Source organism: Bos grunniens, chromosome 3 (assembly GCF_055505025.1).
Source record: "Bos grunniens cultivar Pamir isolate PY7600 chromosome 3, Bosgru_T2T1.0, whole genome shotgun sequence".
Classification (NCBI taxonomy): domain Eukaryota; kingdom Metazoa; phylum Chordata; class Mammalia; order Artiodactyla; family Bovidae; genus Bos; species Bos grunniens.
The window spans coordinates 90,669,905-90,694,690 of record NC_141167.1 but is presented as its reverse complement, the minus strand read 5'-3'; the positions used below and the strand labels follow the sequence as shown (position 1 = coordinate 90,694,690).

General features: G+C 37.0%; 1 protein-coding gene across 50 annotated transcripts in view; it reads left to right on the top strand.

Annotated features, from left to right (window-relative positions):
- ST7L (suppression of tumorigenicity 7 like) overlaps positions 1-24,786 on the top strand; it is a 169,423-nt gene that overhangs the window by 9,148 nt on the left and 135,489 nt on the right. For 47 of the 50 annotated variants that reach the window (XM_086391848.1, XM_086391860.1, XM_086391856.1 and 44 more), the window contains 4 exons: positions 1,911-1,965; positions 5,170-5,285; positions 15,837-15,915; positions 23,399-23,553. In XM_086391848.1, coding sequence (XP_086247974.1) covers positions 1,911-1,965; positions 5,170-5,285; positions 15,837-15,915; positions 23,399-23,553 — 405 coding nt within the window. The remainder of the gene's footprint in view (positions 1-1,910; positions 1,966-5,169; positions 5,286-15,836; positions 15,916-23,398; positions 23,554-24,786) is intronic. The other 3 variants (XM_086391875.1, XM_086391873.1, XM_086391840.1) reach the window with 2 other exon arrangements.

The following is a 24,786-nucleotide window of genomic DNA, read 5'->3' as shown; positions in this document are numbered from 1 at the left end:
TACTTGAAAGTTCAAATTTTATCATCAGCAGCAAGTACTGTTTTTTCTTCCTTGAATTTGGCAGACCTACTTTGTTCACCATTCAGAAAAATGTCTGCTAGGTATTTATCTGAATAATCATAAAGTTGTCTCTTGGTGATTCTTTCAGATAAAAGTGATACTCCACGGAAAAAAAAGTTAGTTCAGCTCAAAAAACAATTGCTTATATTGAAGACAACTTTCATATTTTTTTGCCTGTTTACTAGATTAGGGGTGAGGAACCAATTACTACTAGTTTAAAATACTGGCAGTTTTACAAACCATTGATTTTGTACCGTCAGCCCAACTTTGCAGGACTTGCACTAGTGTGAGGCAAGTCAGATGCTTGGGGCACAAAATTTAAGGACGCCCTCACTCTCAGGGTGGCTCAGATGGTAAAGCGTCTACCTACAATGCAGGAGACCTGGGTTCAGTCCCTGGGTTGGGAAGATCTCCTGGAGAAGGAAATGGCAACCCACTCCAATATTCTCGCCTGGAAAATCCCATGGACGGAGGAGCCTGGTAGGCTATAGTCCATGGGGTCGCAAAGAGTCGGACACGACTGAGCGACTTCACTCACTCAAAAAGTTAAAAAGGCAAATAATGCCTTCTCATTTATTATGAAATGTGTTGTTAGTTTGCAGTTCCATGCATGGTACTTTGACAACTGCTGATCTAAACAGAGACCTGATATTTGTTATCTTTCTATTTATAAACATTTGATGGCTTCTTACTAAGAACAATATCTAAGCTCTTTATGTAGTATATAAGCGCCTTCATCAGTTTCCCCCAGTCTGTTCTGTAGCCTCATTTACATCTCTCCTCACCTTCTTAGGTGTTACTCAGTCATCTCCGACTCTTTGCAACCCATGTACTATAGCCTGCCAGGCTTCTCTGTCCCTGGAATTCTCCAGGCAAGAATACCGAAGTGGGTTGGCTTTCTTTTCTCCAGGGCATCTTCCCAACCCAGGGATCGAACTCAGGTCTCCCACATTGCAGGCAGGTTCTTTACCATCTGAGCCATCACGGCAGCCCTCTCACCTTCTACCGTGTACTTTAATCTTCCTCCATGTACTCTAATTGAACTATGCTGTGTGATTTTCTAATACTACTTCTTAGAATGTTCTTCATCTGGCAACCTTCTACTCATTTTTTACAGTGGTTCAAGTTTAAAGGATTCAAGTTTAAAGCCTGGCGCACTACAGTCCATGAGGTTGCAAGGAGTCCAACATGACTTAGTGACTCAGTTCAGTTCAGTCGCTCAGTCATGTCTGACTCTTTACGACCCCATGGACTGCAGCATGCCAGGCTTCCCTGTCCATCACCAACTCCCGAAGCTTGCTCAGGCTCACGTCCATCGAATGACTAAACAACAACAAAAACAACGTTTAAATGTCACCTCCTTTCCAAAGTCTCCCCTTATTTCTCCAGAGCAAACTTAATCACTTCCTTTTTATTCTTAGACCAGAACAGCTCTCTACCATAGCACTTTGCACACAGTTTAGGTGATAGTTTACATAACTGATTCTCATGCCACATGTAATTCAGTTAAACAAGTTAGTTCAGATTCTGTGGTAGGTTCTAGAAATACAAACATGAACAAAGTTTTAAAAGCTTGTATTTTAAAGGGAGAAACCTGAAAACCAAACAGATAGTCACTTTGTAATATGGTAAGTGCTATACTTGAATTGTGGACCAAAGGCTACGGAGGCAGAAATAAGGGAATAACTATATTTGATTACATGCTGCATGACAGCAGGGATGATACATGCTTTATTCATCTTTGTGTTATACGTGGCCAGCATTATGCTTACCATGTTGGCTAAATTAGTATTTAACTACATTAGATTAAACTGTCTTAATTTCCCCCTTTTTCTCTTTGTTTTTTTTAGAATGTAAAGTATGGAGAAATCCTCTAAATCTTTTCAGAGGAGCAGAATATAGGAGGTATTACATTTTGCTTTCAGTATAATTGTGGCATTGGTTTTAGAGTAAAAGTATTATGGAAACATTTATTTTTACAGATATATCATAATTACAGATTACAGATTATCATAGCTCTTCTAGTTGGAGTTACGGATATATCATAAGGTAAAATGATTAGCCCAGAGTTTAATTTTCTGCATCTTGAATATGTTTACTTTTATCATGAGAAACATTGCTTCAAGCCATGTTTGTGATATATAATAAGTGTACATTTGGTCCTTGGTTTATGACAGAAAGCCTTTTCAAAGAATTCATGAGGTTAAGAAAAATTATAAATGTCAGCATATTCCTGTGCATATGTGCTCAATTTCAAATTTGACAGTTATTTGACAGTTTACTAGAAGATATCAATCTGAATGTGAATATAAATTTCATTTGTGCAACAGTACAGGGTATACTATTTTTATATTGTATTTTATATTGCCATTCCCTGGCTACACTATTGTGTCCATTGCTCTTCTGGTTTTTACTCTAAATGAGAAAACTTTTGAAACTTATGACAAAAGATAAATTTATTTGTTTGGAAAGGGGCTGTGTTTTACCTGGGAATAGCATGGGGTATGTCATTTAATTCATTGAACAAGAAATAGTTTATGTCTACTGTATGTGGACGTTGTACAAAAAGACGGGGATGCAAAATGATTAAGCAGTAATCCCTGTGCATAAGTACTTGATAGTGTAGAACAGTCACATCCTGGGAAGTCAAAGCTAGCCTTTTCTGATAGATGTAATTAGCCTATATTAAGGGATTTTGCAAGAAACAGGTCCTTGAACTTCTCACTGTGTTTATTAAAAACCTTTTAGGCTATTATTCTTGTTATCTAGTATCTACTTCATGAAAATCTTAAAGAGAAATTTCTTATCTTAGTATAAGGAACTCTTTTTTATAATTTTACTTATTTATTTACTTTTGGCTATGCTGGATCTTTGTTGCTGCGTGGGCTTTTCTCTAGTTGTGGTGTGCTGGCTTCTCATTGTCATGGCTTCTCTTGTGGAACACAGGCTCTAGGTGCACAAGCTTCAGTAATTGTGGCACATGGACTCAGTAGTTGTGGTTCCTGGGATCTAGAACAAAGGCTCAACTGTTGTGGTGCATAGGCTTTGTTGCTCTGTGGCCTGCGGGATCTTCCCAGGTCAGGGATTGAACCCATGCCTGCATTGGCAGGCGGATTCTTGACCAGTGAGCCATCAGGGAAGCCCAGGATAAGGAATTCTTAATGCTTCTTTTTGAACTCTTAATGCTTCTTTCTTAATGGGAAAGTATAAAATGCATTGGTAATTATTGTGTGGTTCTGGGAAGCTTAGACTTGTATTATAGCCCACCTTTAGCAAATTTATAGAACTCTTTGCTGTGGGCCATTTTATGGCTCAATCCTTGTTTTACTTTATTGAGTCTTTTAAAATTTGCTTCTAATTTAGGTTATTGATTTGTTGTTTTGTTGTGTAGTTGCTAAGTTGTGTTTGATTTTTGTGACCCCCGTGGACTGTAGCCTGCCAGGCTCCTCTGTCCCTGAGATTTCCCAGGGAAGAATTCTGGAGTGGGTTGCCATTTCCTTCTCCAGGGGATCTTCCTGACCCAGGGATTGAATCCACATATCCTGCACTACAAGTGGATTCTGTACTGCTGAGCCACCAGGGAAGCCCTAAGTTATTGATACTATACATATATTTTTTTAACTGCTTCAAATCATTTTGGGATTAATATAGATTGTTAAATTTTTTTATGATTTTAGAATGTGTACCAAACTTTGCTAAGTGAACAAGTGTTTGCTTTTTCTTTTTTCTTCATGATAATTTCTCGCAAAATAGCTAAAAACTTTAAATAGCAAGACAACTTATTAAATAACTTAAAAATCTTTGATCATATATATATAATGTGCTTTTAAAATGCCTTTTCTGATTGCAAAATACATACCTATTCATAGAAAGTTGGAAAATAAAGAGATGTATAGAAAGAAAGTAAAAAAAAAAAATCACCTTTTTCTACCATGAAGAGACAACTGCTATTAGTGTTTCCATCAAGACTCTCTTCTATATATGTGTATATAGAAACAAAACTTGAACATCATAATATATGAAATTCACCATATGTGAATTTCCCACAAAATTTCTTCAAAACGTGAATTTTAACAGTTGTACTATATTTTATTGTAGAGGTACCATATATAACTTACAGATTATAGTTCACTGTTAACAATTACTCTAGAAGGATATTTTTATATATAAATATTTATTCACATATATGATTATTTTCTTAGGGTAGATTTGTAGCACTAGGATTACTGAGTCAAAAGGTGTGAACAGTTTTTTTTCTTCCCTTTGAATTTTTTCTTCTTTTAATGTTGAAAAATTTCAAAAATAAGCAAAAGTAGAGTGGTAAAATGGAATTCCATTTGCCAATCCTCTAACTAGATGTGAATATTTTTAAGCCTCTTTTGAAAATAATTAATTAAGTTTTGCTTACGCTGAGTCTTCATAGCTGCATCCAGGCTAATTGTGGCAAGTAGGGGCTACTCTTCCTTGCGGCGCACAGGCTGTTCATCGCTGTAGCTTCTCTTGTTGTGGAGCATAGGCGCTAGGCATGCAGGCTTCAGTAGTTGTGGCGCTAAGACTCTTGATACTTCATAATTGATTTCTGGGAAGAGAAATGTAAATACCAATTTATAACAGGAATATGTGTGAATCGATATCCCACTTCACTCTTGATGACATATATTTGCCAATTTTATAGGTGAAAAGTAAAAATGAGTTATTTTAATTTATTAGCCAGCTTGTTATCTGCTATTAATTCCTGAGGGTTTTAGGGTGTTTTCTTCTAGCTTCTTTGTAGTTTTACTTTTCATATTTAATTCTAATTCACTGAGAATTTAAGTATACTTAATGAGGTATATGTTTCAGTCAAATTGTTTTATCCATTCAGATTCAATTTTGAAGCACTGTTTGTTGAATAATCTAGCCTTTTCCCTTTTGGTTTTAGATGTTTTATTATTGTACTCTAAGTAGTTTGTGTAGGTTATCTCTTTTGTTTTATTGATTACAATAAGCTTTTGAAATGTCCTTAAATAAAATTTGTAGTAGTAAATTTTGAATTTTAAGTAGTGTCTATTATAGCTGATTGATGCTCTCTCACGTTCAATTTACATATTTTCTTGTATTTTGGTAAAGATACACTTGGGTGACTGGTAAAGAGCCACTTACATACTATGACATGAATTTGTCAGCTCAGGACCATCAGACCTTTTTCACCTGTGACACAGACTTTTTACGTCCTTCAGATACAGGTATGTGTCATATCTGTTCTTGGGGTGAATAGTAGTCATTAAAATTATTTTCAAAGTTTTTTAGTGTAATTTATTATACAGAGTTATTTGGCTTGGAGTCGTTTGTATCATTGATAAGAAACCCAGAATAAATTGAAACTAATTATGATTGTAAACTAGGTTATTATTATAGTCTCTTGTCTTATACAGAATTTAAATTATTTTATACAAATTAGTTGCTTCTTTTACAACTTAAAAAACCTTTCAGATCAAATCCAACAATGGCTTATGCAGAGAATAGTGTACCCAGTTTTGGTTGGGGAAATTAACACCTGAAATCATACATTTAAAAAAAAAAAAGAGTAAGGCAGAGTTAAACATTGGGGCACAGCATGCGGAGAAAAATTGGGTATATTTTATTCTAGTCATAATTCAGAGAAACACTGTAAAGTTGTGGAAGATCATAGAAGTGTCTGAGTTTAGTTCTCTCTAATCTTTTCTGTAGAAGTGAGTATGGAGACTCTTAAATATTTGGCTTAAAGTTGTTGTTTTGTTGCTGAATTGTGTCCGACTGATTGACAGGGATCTTTATCACAACTATTTTGCCCTTTTCCACCTTATCTATGCTTCTACTTTTATCCTTCAAAATTAAAAGTATTATTCTTTGGGAAGCCTTCTCTGATCTTCTCTGCAGTTCAACAGTACTTAGTCCAAACCTCAGTATAATAATTTTAGTTAGTTTATTCAACTGTGAACACTTATTTGTTAATATTATGATGTTGCTTTAATGTTTGTCCTCCCTAATAATGTATGAAACTTTGGAAATAAGAGACTATACTTGTCATCTTTGAATCCTTATCATCTAACACACTGCCTGGTATACTGTAAATATTAATATTTATTCTTTGATGGAATTATAAATGATTGAATAGCTTTGATGTTGCAGATGTCTTAAGCAGTTTCATTAATAATAGCTAACAATTGTATAATACTTATTATATATGAAGCACTGTTCTAAGCAATTTATATAAAGATACTAATTTAATCATCCCAATCACTTTATGTTGTTCAGTTGCTAAGTCATGTCCAACTCTTTGTGACTCCATGAACTGCACCAGGCCAGGCTTCCCCATCTTTTACTATCTTCTGGAGTTTGTTCAAACTACATCCATTGAGTCAGTGATGCTGTCCAACCATTTTATTCTTTGTTGCCCCCTTCTCTTCTTGCCCTGAATCTTTCCCAGCTTCAGGGTCTTTTCCAGTGAGTTGGCACTTTCACACTCCAGAATGTCTGGCTCTAGGTGAGTGACCACACCATCGTGGTTATCTGGGTCATTAAGATCTTGCCACTTCTTCTTTATCTCTTCTGCCTTTTATTGTGCTTATCTTTGCATGAAATGTTCCCTTGCTATCTCCAATTTTCATGAAAAGATCTTTAGTCTTTCCCATCCTATTATTTTCCTCTATTTCTTTGCGTTGTTCACTTAAGGCTTTCTCATCTCTCCTTGCTATTCTCTGGAACTCTGCATTCAGTTGGATATATCTTTCCTTTTCTCTTTTCTACTTTTCCACTTCCTTTTCTCTTTTCTCTTTCCACTTTTCTTCTTTTTCTTGGCTATTTGTAAGGCCTCATATTTGTAAAGCTTCATCAGACAACCACTTTGCCTTTTTGCATTTCTTTTTCTTGGGGTTGGTTTTGGTCACCATGCCCTGTACAGTGTTATGAACCTCTGTCTGTAGTTCTTCAGGTACTCTTGTCTACCAGATCTAATCCCTTGACTCTGTTTGTCACTTTCACTGGGGCTTCCCCTGTGGCTCAGAGGTAAAGTATCCATCTGCAATGCAGTAGACACAGAAGACCTGGGTTTGACACCAGGGTTGGGAAGATCCAGGTGGAGAAGGAAATGGCAATCCAGTCCAGTATTCTTACCTGGAAGATCCCATGAACAGAGGAGCCTGGAAGACTACATACAGTCTATGAGGTAGCAAAGAGTCAGACACGACTGAGCACTGTCTAATCATAATCTGAATGGCCTAGTAGTTTCCCTATTTTATTCAATTTAAGCCTGAATTTTTCAGTAAGGAGCTGATGATCTGAACCACAGTTAGCTCCAGGTCTTGTTTTTGCTGACTGTATAGAGCTTCTTCATCTTTGGTTGCAAAGAATATAATCAATCTGATTTCAGTGTTGACCCTCTGGTGATGCCACGTGTAGAGTTGTTTTTTGTGTTGTTGAAAGACTGCTTGCTATGACAGTGCATTCTCTTGACAAAACTCTGTTAGCCTTTGCTCTGCTTCATTTTATACTCTAGACCAAACTTGCCAGTCACTCCAGATATCTCTTGACTTTCTACATTTGTATTCCAATCCCATATAATGAAAAGGACGTCTGTTTATTTATTTATTTTTTTTGGTGTTAGTTCTAGAAGGTCTTATAGGTCTTCATAGAACCAGTCAATTTCAGCTTCTTCATCTTTAGTGGTTGAGGCATAGACTTGGATTACTGTGATGTGGAGTGGTTTGCCTTGGAAATGAACCAAGATCATTCTGTCATTTTTGAGATTGCACCCAAATACAGCATTTTGGACTCTTGTTGATTATGAGGGCTACTCCATTTCTTCTAAGGGGTTCTTTCCCAGAGTAGTAGATATAATGGTCATCTGAATTAAATTTACCCATTCTTGTCCATTTTAGTTCACTGATCCCTAAGATGTCGATGTTCACTTTGCCATTTCCTTCTTGACCATGTCTCATTTACCTTGATTCATGAACCTAATCTTCCAGGCTCCTATGTGATATTGTTCTTTATAGCATCAGACTTTACTTTCACCACCAGACACATCCATAACTCAGTGTCATTTCCACTTTGGCCCAGTCTCTTCATTCTTTCTGGAGCTGGTATTCTGCTCTTCCCCAGTAGTATATTGGACACCTGTCGACCTGCGGGGCTCATATTTTGCTGTCATATCTTTTTGCCTTTTCATGATGTTCATGGGATTCTCAATGCAAGAATGCTGAAGTAGTTTGCCATTCCCTTCTCCAGTGGACCACATTTTGTCAGAACTCTCCACTATCACCTGTTTATCTTGGGTGGCCTTGCATGGCATGGATCATAGCTTTATTGAGTTATACAAGGCTGTGAATCCATGTGATCGTTTTGGTTAGCTTTTTGTGATTGTGGTTTTTATTTTTGAGACTATAGGATTATAGTTCTTGTTTCTTCTGTCTGACCTCTGATGGCTGAAGACAGGAGGCTTGTGCAAGCTTCCTGATGGGAGGGACTGGCTGTGGGGAAACTGGGTCTTTCTCTAGTGGGCAGGGCCATGCTCAGTAAATCTTTAATCCAATTTTCTGCTGGTAGGATCCTGGCAAGCTACAGTCCATGAGGTAGCAAAGAGTCAGACATGACAGCAGTGTATAATCATAAGGGATTTGATTTAGGTCATACCTGAATGGCCTAGTGGTTTTCCCTATTTTCTTCAATATAAGCCTGAATTTTGCAATAAGGAGCTGCTCACTCCCTGTTAGTTGTTTGGCCTGAGGCAACCAATTCCTGGAGTCTACAGGCTCTGTGGTAGGACTACTCAGTTCAGTTAAGTTCAGTCACTCAGTTGTGTCCAACTCTTTGTGACCTCATGGACTGTAGCATGCCAGGCCTCCCTATCCATCACCAACTCCTGGAGTTTACTCAAACTCATGTCCATTGAGTTGATGATGCCATCCAACCATCTCATCCTCTGTTGTCCCCTTCTCCTCCTGCCTTCAATCTTTCCCAGCATCAGAGTCTTTTCAAATGAGTCATCTCTTAGCATCTGATGGCCAAAGTATTAGAGTTTCAGCTTCAACATCAGATCTTCCAATGAATATTCAGAACTGGTTTCCTTTAGGATGAACTGGTTGGATCTCCTTGCAGTCCAAGGGACTCTCAAGAGTTTTCTCCAATACCACAGTTCAAAAGCATCAATTCTTTGGCACTCAGCTTTCTTTATAGTCCAACTCACACATCCATACATGACTACTGGAAAAACCATAGCCTTGACTAGATGGACCTTTGTTAGCAAAATAATGTCTCTGCTTTTTAATATGCTGTCTAGGTTGGTCATAACTTTCCTTCCAAGGAGTAAGCGTCTTTTAATTTCATGGCTGAAATCACCATCTGCAGTGATTTTGGAGCCCCCAAAAATAAAGTCTGCCACTATTTCCATTGTTTCCCCATCTATTTGCCATGAAGTGATGGGACCAGATGCCATGATCTTAGTTTTCTGAATATTGAGCTTTAAGCCAACTTTTTCAATTTCCTCTTTAACTTTCATCAAGAGGCTCTTTAGTCTTTCTTCACTTTCTGCCATAAGGGTGGTGTCATCTACATATCTGAGGTTATTGATATTTCTCCCAGCAGTCTTGATTCCAGCTTGTGCTTCATCCAGTCCAGCGTTTTTCATGACGTACTCTGCATACAAGTTAAATAAGCAGGGTGATGATATACAGTATTGACATACTCCTTTCCCAATTTGGATCCAGTCTGTTGTTTCATGTCCCATTCTAACTGTTGCTTCCTGACTTGCATACAGATTTCTCAAGAGGCAGGTCAGGTGGTCTGCTATTCCCATCTCTTTCAGAATTTTCCACAGTTTGTGGTGATTCACACAGTCAAAGGCTTTGGCATCATCAATAAAGCAGGAATAGATGTTTTTCTGGAACTCTCTTGCTTTTTCGATGATCCAGTGGATGTTGGCAATTTGATCTCTGGTTCCTCTGCTTTTTCTAAAACCAGCTTGAACATCTGGAAGTTCACGGTTCATGTATTGCTGAAGCCTGGCTTCGAGAGTTTTAAGCATTACTTTACTAACATGTGAGAGGAGTGCAACTGTGCAGTAGTTTGAGCATGCTTTGGCATTGCCTTTCTTTGGGATTGGAATGAAAACTGACCTTTTCCAGTCTTGTGGCCACTGCTGAGTTTTCCAAATTTGCTAGCAGATTGGGTGCAACACTTTCACAGCATCATCTTTTAGGATTTGAAAGAGCTCAACTGGAATTCTATCACCTCTACTGGCTTTGTTCGTAGTAATGTTTCCTAAGGCCCACTTGACTTCACATTCCAGGATGTCTGGCTCATCACATCATGATGATCTGGGTCATGAAGATCTTTTTTGTACAGTTCTTCTGTGTATTCTTGCCAACTCTTCTTAATATCTTCTGCTTCTGTTAGGTCCATACCATTTCTGTCCTTTATTTTGCCCATCTTTGCATGAAATGTTCCCTTGGTATCTCTAATTTTCTTGAAGGGATCTCTAGTCTTTCCCATCCTATTGTTTTTCTCTTATTTCTTTGCACTGATCACTGAGGAACGCTTTCTTGTCTCTCCTTACTATTCTTTGGAACTCTTCATTCAAATGGATATATCTTTCCTTTTCTCCTTTGCTTTTCACTTCTCTTTTCTCAGCTATTTGTAAGACCTCCTCAGACAGCCATTTTGCTTTTTCGCATTTCTTTTTCTTGGAGATGGTTTTGATCCATGTCTCCTGTACAATGTCATGAACCTCCGTCCATAGTTCATCAGGCAGTCTTTCTATCAGATCTAGTCTCTTAAATCTATTCGTCACTTCCATTGTATAATCGTAAGGGATTTGATTTAGGTCATACCTGAATGGTCTGGTGGTTTTCCCTACTTTCTTCAAAAGTAGGGCTATTAGCAACCTTCAAAAAGGACTTATGCCAATACACACCTCCCAGGGCTGCTGCTGCCAGTGCCCCATCCCCTCAGTAGGCCACTTCTGACCTATGCCTCTGCAGGAGACTCTCAAACACTGACAGGCACGTCTGGCTCAGCCTTGTGAGGTCACTGCTCCTTTCGTCTGGGTTCTGGTGTGCACAAGATTTTGTTTGTGCCCTCCAAGAGTCTCTTTCCCCCAGTCCTGAACGGTTTTGTGTAATTTTTTGTTAAAAATGTAAGTTTCTTTTGACCATATAGTTCTAAATGGAATCTTGTTCTTTATATGTTTGTCAAATTCATAGAGCTACATGTTTGGCTCTTCCAGCTTTGAAAAAGGTCCTCCATATAACCTATTTGGCTGGGTGAGTTCTCATTGTCATTCCTGTCAACTGAGTCAGACATACTTTCTGACAGAGAAGTCTGACTTCATTTTTTAAATTCAAAGAGACATGTTAGCATTCATCCCTATGACAACCATCTCTCTTCTGAATTCAGATTCTAAGATGAAAAGATAGGTAAGTCTTGGAGCCTTGCCTTGAGCTTATCACTTGGCCAAAACAAGATTCTACTGCCTTTATTATCCCTTACTAATGCTTTCTTTGCCTTGCTATGAGAACCTTCCCTTAGGGACAGTGCATGCTTGATAGTAAGGGGAGAAAGGGTGCTGATAAATGGATCTGGTAAAAATTATTACTCCCTCCCCACTCTACAATATACTTGAATTCAGAACTTCCAGCAGCCAGAGTACTCTATTTCTGCATTGACAGGTGGGTTCTTTTCCAGCTGAGCCATGAGGGTACCCCCTTGTATTTCTAATACTGAGCTTCCCTGTTAAATAAGTGAAGACACAAATCTCTATTATAGGTTTCTTGATTAAAAACAGTTGCTCCGAAACCCAAACTTGTTCCTGAGGCACCTGTACATTTTTACACTCTAGGGCAATGCACCTTGGAAAGATTCAGGATGGGTGAAAAGTAAGCTTTTCTTTTATGAAGTAGGAATAGGTAATATATCTTTAAAGGAGCAGGGTGAGGCAAGGAGCCTGTGGAAAGAGAAACCAGCGTAACACATAGGCTAATCAGAGGAACATTCTTCAATTAGATCAGACACAGTAAAGAGTCATATAAAGTTGAAGCTTTAGAGGTTGATTCTCTTAAAATTATGTGTCCCATTTTGGTCATTGCAAAGTTTTATGTAGTACTTCTAGAGGTATGAAAAATCCCCGTTAAGACTGAACTAGACTTTATCCATGAGTGATAGTCAAGAAATAGACTATTGGTTCCATATTGATCTTTATAGATACGCATATAAATATAATGATTTATATCTATAGTTTTATATTAAAAAAAGAAAAATGTGCCTATATGTGTGATGTGACAAATTTCTCTTGACTGTTGTCATTCAGTTCAGTTCAGTCCAGTTCAGTCACTCAGTTGTGTCTGACTCTTCGCGACCCCATGCATTGCAGCACGCCAGGCCTCCCTGTCCATCACCAACTCCTGGAGTTCACTTAGACTCACATCCATTGAGTCCGTGATGCCATCCAGCCATCTCATCCTCTGTCGTCCCCTTCTCCTCCTGCCCCCAATCCCTCCCAGCATCAGAGACTTTTCCAATGAGTCAACTCTTCACATGAGGTGGCCAAAGTACTGGAGTTTCAGCTTGACCTTCATTCCTTCCAAAGAAATCCCAGGGCTGATGTCCTTCAGAATGGACTGGTTGGATCTCCTTGCAGTCCAAGGGACTCTCAAGAGTCTTCTCCAACACCACAGTTCAAAAGCATCAATTCATCGGCGCTTAGCCTTTTTCACAGTCCAACTCTCACATCCATACATGACCACAGGAAAAACCATAGCCTTGACTAGACGGACTACAGTTGGCAAAGTAATGTCTCTGCTTTTGAAAATGCTATCTAGGTTGGTCATAACTTTCCTTCCAAGGAGTAAGCGTCTTTTAGTTTCATGGCTGCAGTCACCATCTGCAGTGATTTTGAAGCCCCCAAAAATAAAGTCTGACACTGTTTCCACTGTTCCCCCATCTATTTCCCATGAAGTGATGGGACCAGATGCCATGATCTTCGTTTTCGAATGTTGAGCTTTAGGCCAACTTTTTCACTCTCCACTTTCACTTTCATCAAGAGGCTTTTTAGTTCCTCTTCACTTTCTGCCATAAGGATGGTGGTGTCATCTGCATATCTGAGATTATTGATATTTCTCCCGGCAATCTTGATTCCAGCTTGTGCTTCTTCCAGCCCAGTGTTTCCCATGATGTACTCTGCATAGAAGTTAAATAAGTAGGGTGACAATATACCACCTTGATGTACTCCTTTTCCTATTTGGAACCAGTCTGTTGTTCCATGTCCAGTTCTAACTGTTGCTTCCTGACCTGCATACAGATTTCTCAAGAGGCAGGTCAGGTGGTCTGGGATTCCCATCTCTTTCAGAATTTTCCACAGTCTATTGTGATCCACACAGTCAAAGGCTTTGACATAGTCAATAAAGCAGAAATAGTTGTTGTCATTAGTAATTACTAAATTAGTAGATTTTTGTTCTTACTCTATTGATTTGTTTGTTTAGGACAGTGAACAGATATAATCAAGAGGCTATTTAACATTAAACTCCAGCTTCACAATTTTAAGTTGAAAAATATGGACCCACATTTCCACTTGGCAGTAATCAGTTAGACCTTAACTGTGATTCTCTCTTCTAGACAGTGCATGTACTTTAGTTTTGCAAGGTCTCAAGGCATTTATATTTCTGACCTCTGGTCTTAGATTGAATGGTAGTTAGTCCCTTCTGCTTGTTAGCATATTAGAATATTATTTAACTTGAAAAATAGATAAATTTGATTAAATTGTTAACTGCTTGTGTTATTTCTTCAGCATATCGTGAATTCTTAAAGAGAACTTTTGAAGACTGTAATAAATCAACAGTTAAATACTAAATCAACCATTGAATACTAAATGATTTCTAAACCTTGTTTTAGAGGGAAGTAAATATTTTCCTTCCTCTTCTTTATTTCCTGTTTCCTCTTTAGCTTAGAATTACATTGGTTGTGAGGAATAATAGGGCTGGATAGAGTATTTGAAAATATATGAATAACAAAAAATAAATGCTTAATGGTAGATTAGATGACTTTGTTAGAAATTGAAGAAATACAAATGAAAGTGAGATAGTTTCCATGTATTAAATTAGCAAAGATTGACACTGCTGCTGCTGCTAAGTCGCTTCAGTCGTGTCCGACTCTGTGTGACCCCATAGACGGCAGCCCACCAGGCTCCCCCGTCCCTGGGATTCTCCAGGTAAGAACACTGGAGTGGGTTGCCATTTCCTTCTCCAGTGCATGAAAGTGAAAAGTGAAAGTGAAGTCGCTCAGTCGTGTCTGACTCTAGCGACCCCATGGACTGCCACCTACCAGGCTCCTCTGTCCATGGGATTTTCCTACTCAGGGTTATTAAGGAAGTGGGGAAATAGTCACTCTCTTGCACTGCCGGAAAAAATGTGAATTAATACAATCTCATTGAGAGGAATTTGGGAATATATATCCAAAGTCCTTTAAAAGATGCATATGTTTTTAACCATTCCACTTCTAAAAATGAAATATTTGGCCAGGTATATACAAAGATAGATGTTAAAAGATGTTTATCATAGTTTTTATATCATTTTTATATTAGCAAAAAATTAATTATCCATCAAAAGAGAACTGGTTAAATAAATTACTATGTATACTTAATATGCTAGAGTACCAGGTAACCATTTAAATCGTTAATAAAATTCAATGTCAAAATTAGACCTGAAAATATTATGTAACTTATGGAAGAGAGCCTCATCATTAAAAATGGCAAGTTAAGTATTATATTTGATTTTTAGGTAATATTTTAATGTTTAAGCAAAATGCTATTCTTTACCTGGTTATTATCATATGGGTGCTGACTTGCATCAGTCTGTCAAGTTCAGGAAGCATTAGCTGTCAGCTAGCTAGTGACATGTTTGATATGAGAAATGTATTTTTGTTACACAAGTAGAATATATTATCTCCATTTCTAAGCCAAGACTAATATTTTGTTTCCAAAGGAAAACTTAAACGTTTTCCATATTATTCTTTCTGGACAGTTGTAGGTTTCTGTCCAAAAGCAACATTCATAGATTCTCTATTTTTCTTATCAAACTTGAAATAGGCCAAATAGTTTCATGGATCTTCTTTGTTTATTTGTTTGTTTAATTTTAAAGAAACTTTGCTTAATGTGAAGTTTTAAATTTGGTATAGTAAATGATAACAAAACTAATATTGTTATTCCAGAGAGATACTAATTCAGGCTTTTCTTGACTCTTAGTAGAGACTCATATTTTCCATAAATGTACTGTGTCCTAAATTAATTCCTTTTTTCCCCCCTTTAATATAAAATACAAATTCAAGCATTCTTTATGAACTGAATCTTTGATTAGATAAAAACTCTGGTTTTTAAGGTTTTTGTGTATTTTTAGCAGTTCCATAGAACCTTTGCAAAAGGATAAAAGAACAAGAATATTTCATTAATTATAATCTGATATCAATTTTAATATACATTTAGATATATAAATGTTCATGTATAATAATGATATAGTTAACTTGACTGAGTACCACCTATGTTATTATTCATATAAATCAGAGAAATAATATTATTCTATTTTATGTGAAGCTTCCAAATTTATTGTAAACTTTTCATAAGGTTAATGTGAGCCATCACCCCAGTTTGCTGTTTATGTTTAAGAACATGTTATTTAATCTTTGTTTATTCTTATAAATCATTCTTTGTACGTTTTGCATAAGATATTTTATGTTTGCCATCTCATCTACCTTTTGAAATGTTTTTCCTACAGTTATGCAGAAGGCATGGAGAGAAAGGAATCCTCCAGCTCGAATCAAAGCAGCCTATCAAGCTTTAGAATTAAACAATGAGTAAGTTTGAAATATAATATATGGAAAATAAGTTTGTTTTGAAGGAAACCCAGGCAAATGATTTTGTTTCCTTTTTTCTATCCCTAAGACATTTGGAGTCATTAATAGTCCCCTTTTTGCATACTAGGGACAGATTTGCAGTGTTCATTGACATTTGTTTTTTGCTTCTGAAATTGTAAACTTATCTTCTGTGCTTTTGAATAGAAATTAGGTAGAAATATTTTTCAAAAGGAAGAATACTGATCTAATTGATGATGACACTTGATAGAGTACGAAAATACTTATGCCACTCATTTTAATTTTGTTTTTCATTTATGTCATTCACTGAAAGCATTCATTCAGTCCTGAGACCTCTAGCTGCTAGTAGGATTGGAGGATTGGGAAAGGAATTCAAAATAAGAAAAACATGGCTCTAACCTTATTATTTTTAATGTTAGTAGCATTTTTTTTTTAAGTTCCTTTTATCAACTTTGTATTTTAAAAAGTATAAGTGAACTTAATATTTAAGACAGATCAATAAATATTGATCTAATATTAAATAAATGCCAAGAGTGAAAAATGGGCCTAGTTGGGATTAATCAAGGAATACCTCCTGAATAATGTGAATTTATCATTGTCCCTGTACTCCTCCTTTCTCCCCTACCACAGATATATTAATCCTTATTAAGAAGACTTACCCAAGGTAGAACAAAATGTCAGTGTAGGGAACTCAACAAGGAGTGAATCAAGTTTATTGAGACTCTGAAAACTAATCAGAAGTTTATTGCAACCTAAAGAATGCTTAATCAATTTTAAGAAATAACTGAATTTCTTTAAGAGAGCTTTGTTTATTTATTTTTGGTATTTTAACTTACACTAACCCCATCCTCCACCCCCTAGCTCAGTGGTAACCGCCTTGAAGACAACAGTCATCCTTCTGGGTATAATTCCGTCTATCAAAGGAAGCAGACTGGATCATATTCTCAAAGAACTGTGGTCTAAAATGGTCTGACTGGTCTGATGAACCCGTGAAGGACCAGCTCTAAGGGCTTGCCTTTTTTACTTTGGTTAATTTGAAACTCTCCCAGTACTGACACAGCTATACTGGGGGAGGGGGTGCCGTTAGTGGGGTGGGTGGGCTGGCATTTGTTAAAAATATTTAACAGCAAATGTATTAGGGCCTGCTGCCAGGAGCAAGGGGTAACAACAGGCAAACAATAGACAAACTAGAAAGCTTGGGAAAGGCTGAGGAATGAGAAACTGGGAAATAAAGGTTTTTAAAAGCTTCCACATATTCCTTGGAATCTCAGCAGCTACACACATGCCCAAGTTTGGGCACTTGCTCAGAAAAGACTTCAGGCCCTAAGCTCTCATGTCTGTCTAACTTTCAGGTCCTACACAAACAGAAAGTGAAAGCTAAGGTAGAGTTGTAAACTGCCTGACTGATGTTGAAGGTATGCCCCCCCCCACACACAGAACCCATCTGCTAAGACTTGTTTTTTGTCTTGTTTTTGATTTCAGGGGTTTAGAGCAATCTCTATCAAGTCACTAACTAACCATTATGCTAAAAGAGCAGAGACTTCACTAGTCACTCATGATAGAGAAAATAAACTACAAAATCAGTTCAGAAGTTATTAAACAACTATAAACAGCAACAACAATCCCTGGGAAGGAGATGAAATCTGATTTCTAGAGTTGCTAGATTATAATATTTTAAATTTCCAGTTTTCAACAACAAAAAAATAATAAGACATACAAAACAGCAAAATATGCCTTTCACAGAGACAAGGAAATAAATAGAAACTGCCCTTGAGGAAGCCCAGACTTTGGACTTCCTGGACAAAAACTTTAAATCAACTATTTAAAATATGCTCAAGGATGTAAAGGAAGCCATATACAAAGAATTAAAGGAAACTATGAGAATCTGTCTCAGATTAGAGAGTATCAGTAAAGAGGTAGAAATAATAAAAGCTAAATAGAAATTCTAGAGTTGAAAAGTTTAACTGAAATTTAAAATTTCCTATTGGGGTTCAGCAGCAGATCTAAACAGGCAGAAGAAGGAATCAGCAAACTTGATTTTGGTCAAAAATAAAAGAATGAAGCAAAGAGAACAGAGCCTAAGAAACCTGTGGGACACTGTTAAACATACCTATGCATAATGGAGTCCCAAAAAGATAGAGAGAAAAAGGCCATAAAGACTATTTGAAGAAATACTGGCTGAAAAGATCCCAAGTTTGATGAAAGGTCTGGATCTATACATCAGAGAAGCTCAGTGCACCCCACATAAGACATACTCAAAGATATCCACAATGAGATGCATTATAATCAAGCTTTCAAGAGCCAGAGATAAGGGCAGGTACCTGAAAGCAGCAAGAGAGAAGCAACTCATCACGTATAAGTAATCCTAAAAAAGATTAACAGCTGATTCTCATCAGAAACCATATAAGGCAGTGGAATAATATAGTTAAAGTTCAGGAAGAAAAAACCTGTTAGCTCAGGATTCTGTGTCCAGCAACCTTGTCCTTCCAAAAAAAAAAAAAAGAAGAAGAAGACATTCCCAGATAAACAGAAACAGTTCAGTGCTAGTAGACCTGAACTTCTCCTACAGGAAATGCTACAAGGAGGCCTTCAGGGTGAAATAAAATGATACTAGACAGTCTTGAGTCCACACAAAGCAGTGAAGAACACCAGAAGTGTAACTACATAGGCAAGTGAAGTCAATATTAACTTTTTTTTGGTTTGAAGTTCTTTTTATCTATATGATTTAAAAGACAGCTGTATAAAACAGTCCTTGTAAATCTATGTTGATGGATGTACAGTTTATATAGTTGCAATTTGTGACCATAACAACATAAGGGGGGAGAAGCGATATAGGAGCAAAGTTTTGAAACTATTGAAACTAAATTATTATTAATTCATTCTTGGTTTTTGTAAGTTGTTAAATATAATTGTTAACTGTTAAACACTAAGAAATAAAAAATATGATAAAAAGAAGTAAGGGAATCAAAATGGTATACTAGAAAATATCTAACACAAAAGAAGGCAATAATGCAGGAAATGAGAACAATAGCAACAAAAAAGACAGGATATATAGAAAACAAATAGGAAAATGGAGGAAACAATTTCTTCCTTATCACTAATTACTTAAAGGTAAATAGATTAAGTTCTTCAGTTAAGAGGCATTGATTAGCAGAATGGATAGGGAAAAAAAGTAGTCCAACTATATGCTATCTAAATTCTTTAGATTCAAGGACACAAGTACAAAGTGAAAGTGTAGACAAAATTCCATGCAAATAGTAGCCAAAGAGAAATGGAGTGGTTAATACCAGACAAAGTAGAATTTAAGACAAAAATTTTTACAAGACAAAGTTTGACATTATATAATGACAAAAGTTCAATTTATCAAGAAGATACAACAATTATAAACTTGTATACATCTAATAAGACAGCCCCAAAGTGTATGAACCAAAAACTGACAGAATTGAGGGAGAAATAGAGTTCAACAATAATAGTTGAAGACATCAACACCTCATTTTCAATAATGGATAGAATAACTAGACAAAAGATACACAAAGAAATAGAAGACTTGAACAAACAATACTGTAAACCAACTGTATCTAACAGATACCTACCCAACAACATTTCCATATACCCGAAGTATACATGGAACATTTTCCAGGATACATCATAGTTAGGGCATAAATAATTCTCAATAAACTTAAAATGATTGAAATCATATAAACTATCTACCCTCACTACCGTGAAATGCAACTAGAAGTCAGTAACAGAAGAAAATTCAGAAATTTCACCATATTGGAATGTGTGGAAATTAAACAACAAACTCTATAGACAAATAATGTCAAAGGAGAAATCACAAGATGAATTAGAAAAATGCTTTGGGATGAGTGAAAACGAAAACATAACATATCAAAAATCATGAAATACAGCAAAAGCAGTACATGCTCAGAGAAAAATTTATAGCTGTAAATACCTACATTAATAAAGAAAAAAGATCTTAAATCAAGGACTTAGCTTTATACCTTAAGGAGTTAGAAAATGCAGAGCCAACTAAACTCAAGGCAGAAGGAAGGGAGTAATAAAGATTCAGTTCAGTTCAGTTGCTCAATCGTGTCTGACTCTTTGTGACCTCATGGACTGCAGCACACCAGGCTTCCCTGTCCATCACCAGCTCCCGGAGCTTGCTCAAATTCATGTCCATCGAGTCACTGATGCCATCCAACCATCTCATCCTCTCTTGTCCCCTTTTCCTCCTGCCTTCAATCTTTCCCAGCATCAAGGTCTTTTCCAAGGAGTTGGTTTTTCGCATCAGGTGGCCAAAGTATTGGAGTTTCAGCTTCAGCATCAGTCCTTCCAGTGAATATTCAGGACTGATTTCCTTTAAGATTGACTGGTTGAATCTTGCAGTCCAAGGGACTCTCAAGAGTCTTCTCCAACACCACAGTTCAAAAGCATCAATTCTTTGGTGCTCAGCCTTCTTTATAGTCCAACTCTCACATCCATCCATGACTACTGGAAAAACCATCGCTTTGACTACGTGGACCTTTGTTGGTAAAGTAATGTCTCTGCTTTTTAATATGCTGTCTAGGTTGATCATAGCGTTTCTTCCAAGGAGCAAGCGTCTTTTTAATTTCATGGTTGCAGTCACCATCTGCAGTGATTTTGGAGCCCAAGAAAAAGTCTTTCACTGAAACCACTGAAACAATGGTTTCCCCATCTATTTGCCATGAAGTGATGGGACCAGATGTCATGATCTTAGTTTTTTGAATGTTGTTTTAAGCCAGCTTTTTTTTCACTCTCCTCTTTCACTTTCATCAAGAGGCTGTTTAGTTCCTCTTCACTTTCTGCCATAAGCATGGTGTCATCTGCATATCTGGGTATTGATATTTCTCCCGGCAATCTGATTCTAGCTTGTGCTTCATCTAGCCTGGCATTTTGCATGATGTACTCTGCATATAAGTTAAATAAGCAGGGTGACAATATACAGCCTTGACATACTCCTTTCCTGATTTGGAACCAGTCTGTTGTTCCATGTCCAGTTCTAACTGTTGCTTCTTGCCTGCATACAGACTTCTCAGGAGGCAGGTCAGGTAGTCTGATATTTCCATATCTTGAAGAATTTTCCAGTTTGTTGTGATCTACACAGTCAAAGGCTTTGGCATAATCAATAAAGCAGAAGTAGATGTTTTTCTGGAACTCTCTTGCTTTTTCCAACGGGTGGCAATTTGATCTCTGGTTCCTCTGTCTTTTCTAAATCCAGCTTGAACATCTGGAAGCTCACGGTTCACGTACTATTGAAGCCTGACTTGGAGAATTTTGAGCAGTACTTTGCTAGCATGTTTCATGGGGTTCATGGGGTCGCAAAGAGTCGGATACGACTGAGTGACTGAACTGAACTGAACTTGCTAGCGTGTGAGATGAGTACAATTGTGTGTTTTTTGAACATTCTTTGGCATTGCCTTTCTTTGGGATTGAAATGAAAACTGACATTTTCCAGTCCTGTGGCCACTGCTGAGTTTTCCAAATTTGCTGGCATATTGAGTGCAGCACTTTCACAGCATCATCTTTTAGGATTTGAAATAGCTCAACTGGAATTCCATCACCTCCACTTGCTTTATTCACAGTGATGCTTCCTAAGCATCAAGGCCCACTTGACTTCACATTCCAGGATGTCTGGCTCTAGGTGAGTGATCACACCATCGTGGTTATCTGGTGGTTATCACACCATTGTGAAGATCTTTTTTGTATAATTCTTCTGTGTATTCTTGCCACCCCTTCTTAATATCTTCTTCTTCTGTTAGGTCCATACCATTTCTGTCCTTTATTTTGCCCATCTTTGCATGAAATGTTCCCTTGGTATCTCTAATTTTCTTGAAGAGATCTCTAGTCTTTCGCATTCTATTGTTTTTCTCTATTTCTTAGCATTGATCACTGAGGAAGGCTTTCTTATCTCTTCTTGCTATTCTTTGGAACTTTGCATTCAAATGGGTATATCTTTCATTTTCTCCTTTGTCTTTAACTTCTCTTCTTTTCTCAGCTAATTTTTAAGGCTTCCTCAGACAACTGTTTTGCCTTTTGCATTTCTTTTTCTTGGGGATGGTTAGATAAATTAGATTTCATCAAAAGCTTTTGTGCAATCAAAGAATATTGTCAAAAAAGTGAAAATGCAACCCACAGGTTGAGAGAAAATATTTGCAAGTCATATTTGATAAGGGCCTAGTATTCAGAACATAGAAAGAACTCTTACAACTCAGTAACAAAGACAACCCAATTAAAAATGGGCAAAGGATTTGAATAGACATTTTTTCTAGGAAGATATATAAATGACCAAAAAGTACATAAAAAGGTGCTCAATGTCACTCATCATAAGATAAATAAAAATGAAAAACACAATTTAATACCCCTTCACAAGAGGGGTATAACAACAGTAATAGAACAAAAACAAAAAATAGAAAGTGTTTATGAATAACTGAAATTTGTTACCAAGTCCGACCTCATAGCGAGTGCTTGCCATATGACAGGCCAATAATTGAGCAATGAGTTGTTGGGGCAAGGAATAACAGCTTTATTCTGAAAGCCAGAAAATCAAGAAGATGGTGCATTTATGCTTACAAAGAACTCTCTTGCCTCAGTTAGAATTCAGTCTTCTTTTATACTAAAAGGGAAAGGAGTGAAGTCAAACATTTCCTGGTTCCTATCCACCCCTGGAGGAGTGTGTTAATTTCTTCCTCCCAGGTGGGCCTGGCCAAGATGTTTCCTGTGAGCTAAATAAAAGTCTTTTAGCATAATGCTTATATCCTGGGAAGCAGAGTTCTGAGAGTTGTATTATTATGTATAATTTAAGTTTATAGGCAACATCCCTTTAGTGATTAACTTAGAATAGAAAATTTTCTTCCCTGTTACAGAAAGTTAGGTAAAGATAGGGAAATGTTATGTAAATAGACATACCCTAAAGAAACTACAAACAAAGGTCTGTCTAGTCAAGGCTATGGTTTTTCCAGTGATCATGTATGGATGTGAGAGTTGGACTATAAAGAAAGCTGAGCGCCGAAGAATTGATGCTTTTGAACTGTGGTGTTGGAGAAGACTCTTGAGAGTCCCTTGGACTGCAAGGAGATCCAACCAGTCCGTCCTAAAGGAGATCAGTCCTGGGTGTTCATTGGAAGGACTGATGCTGAAGCTGAAACTCCAATACTTTGGCTACCTGATACAAAGAGCTGACTCATTGGAAAAGACCCTGATGCTGGGAAGGATTGAAGGCAGGAGGAGAAGGGGATAACAGAGGATAAGATGGTTGAATGGCATCACCGACTCAATGGACATGGGTTTGGGTGGACTCCGGTAGTTGGTGATGGACAGGGAGGCCTGGCGTGTTGCAGTTCATGGGTCGCAAAGAGTCGGACACGACTGAGCGACTGAACTGAACTGAAAGAAACTACTTGCTTTACCATTTTCCTTAAAATTGTCTTGCTTGCTTTCTTTAAAGCTGTGCCACTGCATATGTTCTACTGGCTGAGGAAGAAGCAACAACTATTGTAGATGCCGAAAGGTTATTTAAACAGGCACTCAAGGCAGGAGAAACAATTTATAGGCGGTCACAACAGTGCCAGCACCAAAGTCCTCAGCATGAAGCTCAACTGAGTAAGTGAATATGAACTAATTTTCACCTGTCTTTTAGTTCCTGCAGTTGCCTCTTTTATGTGTAAAACACAATACAATAAATTTTTAAAAACTTAATACTTAAAAGTTAGCTGCTCTTCATGAGATATAACAGATCTGTTCAAGTCAGCAAGACAGAAATGTGTATGAGCTAGAGAATGTTTGTGGAAGAGAATAGATCTGTTCTGGTTATTGAGAGATGTGCTGCTCTGAAACTTAACAGTAATTTATTTCATGCAAGAATTGGGCTGGTCATTGGAGAAACACAACTCAAAAATATTCAAGATTCAAGAGAACCTTCTAATAATGATAAACAGCTGTTACTTTTATCCACCCTTACCTAAGCAGTAGTAGAGGTATATATATCATTTGGTTTGCTCTTCAGGCTGTAAAAATATCTCCATATAGTGCCAGGGAGTGGCCCTTTAGCACAAAAACCAGCCTTACACTTGGTATTGACTCTTTCTTTGGTGGTTTTTTTCTCTACAGTATGTTTGAGATCATATGGGCCATAGCAGCTGACATCCTTTCTTTCCACTCTTAGGCATACTCTCCCAGTTGTGATTGAGACACTTACCAAAGATGTTAGAATTTGTAATGTTGTTGCTTCCTGCTATATTGTGTGGCCAGAGGGTTTAATTTCATGATTTTGGCAAAGAGTAGGCAATAAATTGAAATATGTTTATATAATGAATTATCTGCTGGGAGTTAAGTTCTAAATCTTTTGTTTGTGGAAATTAAAATTTGGATGTTTTCTCTCTAAACTAAATATTGATGTATATAGGATGTTTCATTAATGCATGTTGTTATAACACACAACTGTGGGAATATATAATCTTACAGTTTAGAACTAATGAAACTACATCTGTAAAAAAGTCATGCCATTTGTCCTTGTATAATCTCAAATTTAGTTATGGGATAGGTTCAGAAATATTTGTTAGCCCTTTCTAGAAGTAGTTTTGCCCTTGAGCAAAAATTTACACTAGTATATAAATTTTGTTTTGAATATCTTTTGTCAGTTAAAATAGTAGATAATATTAAAATAGTAGATTGTTTATACAGAAACTTAATAGATTCATGTTATTTTTTCTATTAATGTATGTCTTTTAATAGTAAAATCTACTTGCCTAGTATACACATATTACTTTATATATACTGTACTCAGATTACGTAGAGTCAAAAATAGTCCTATATGTATATATATACATGTATATA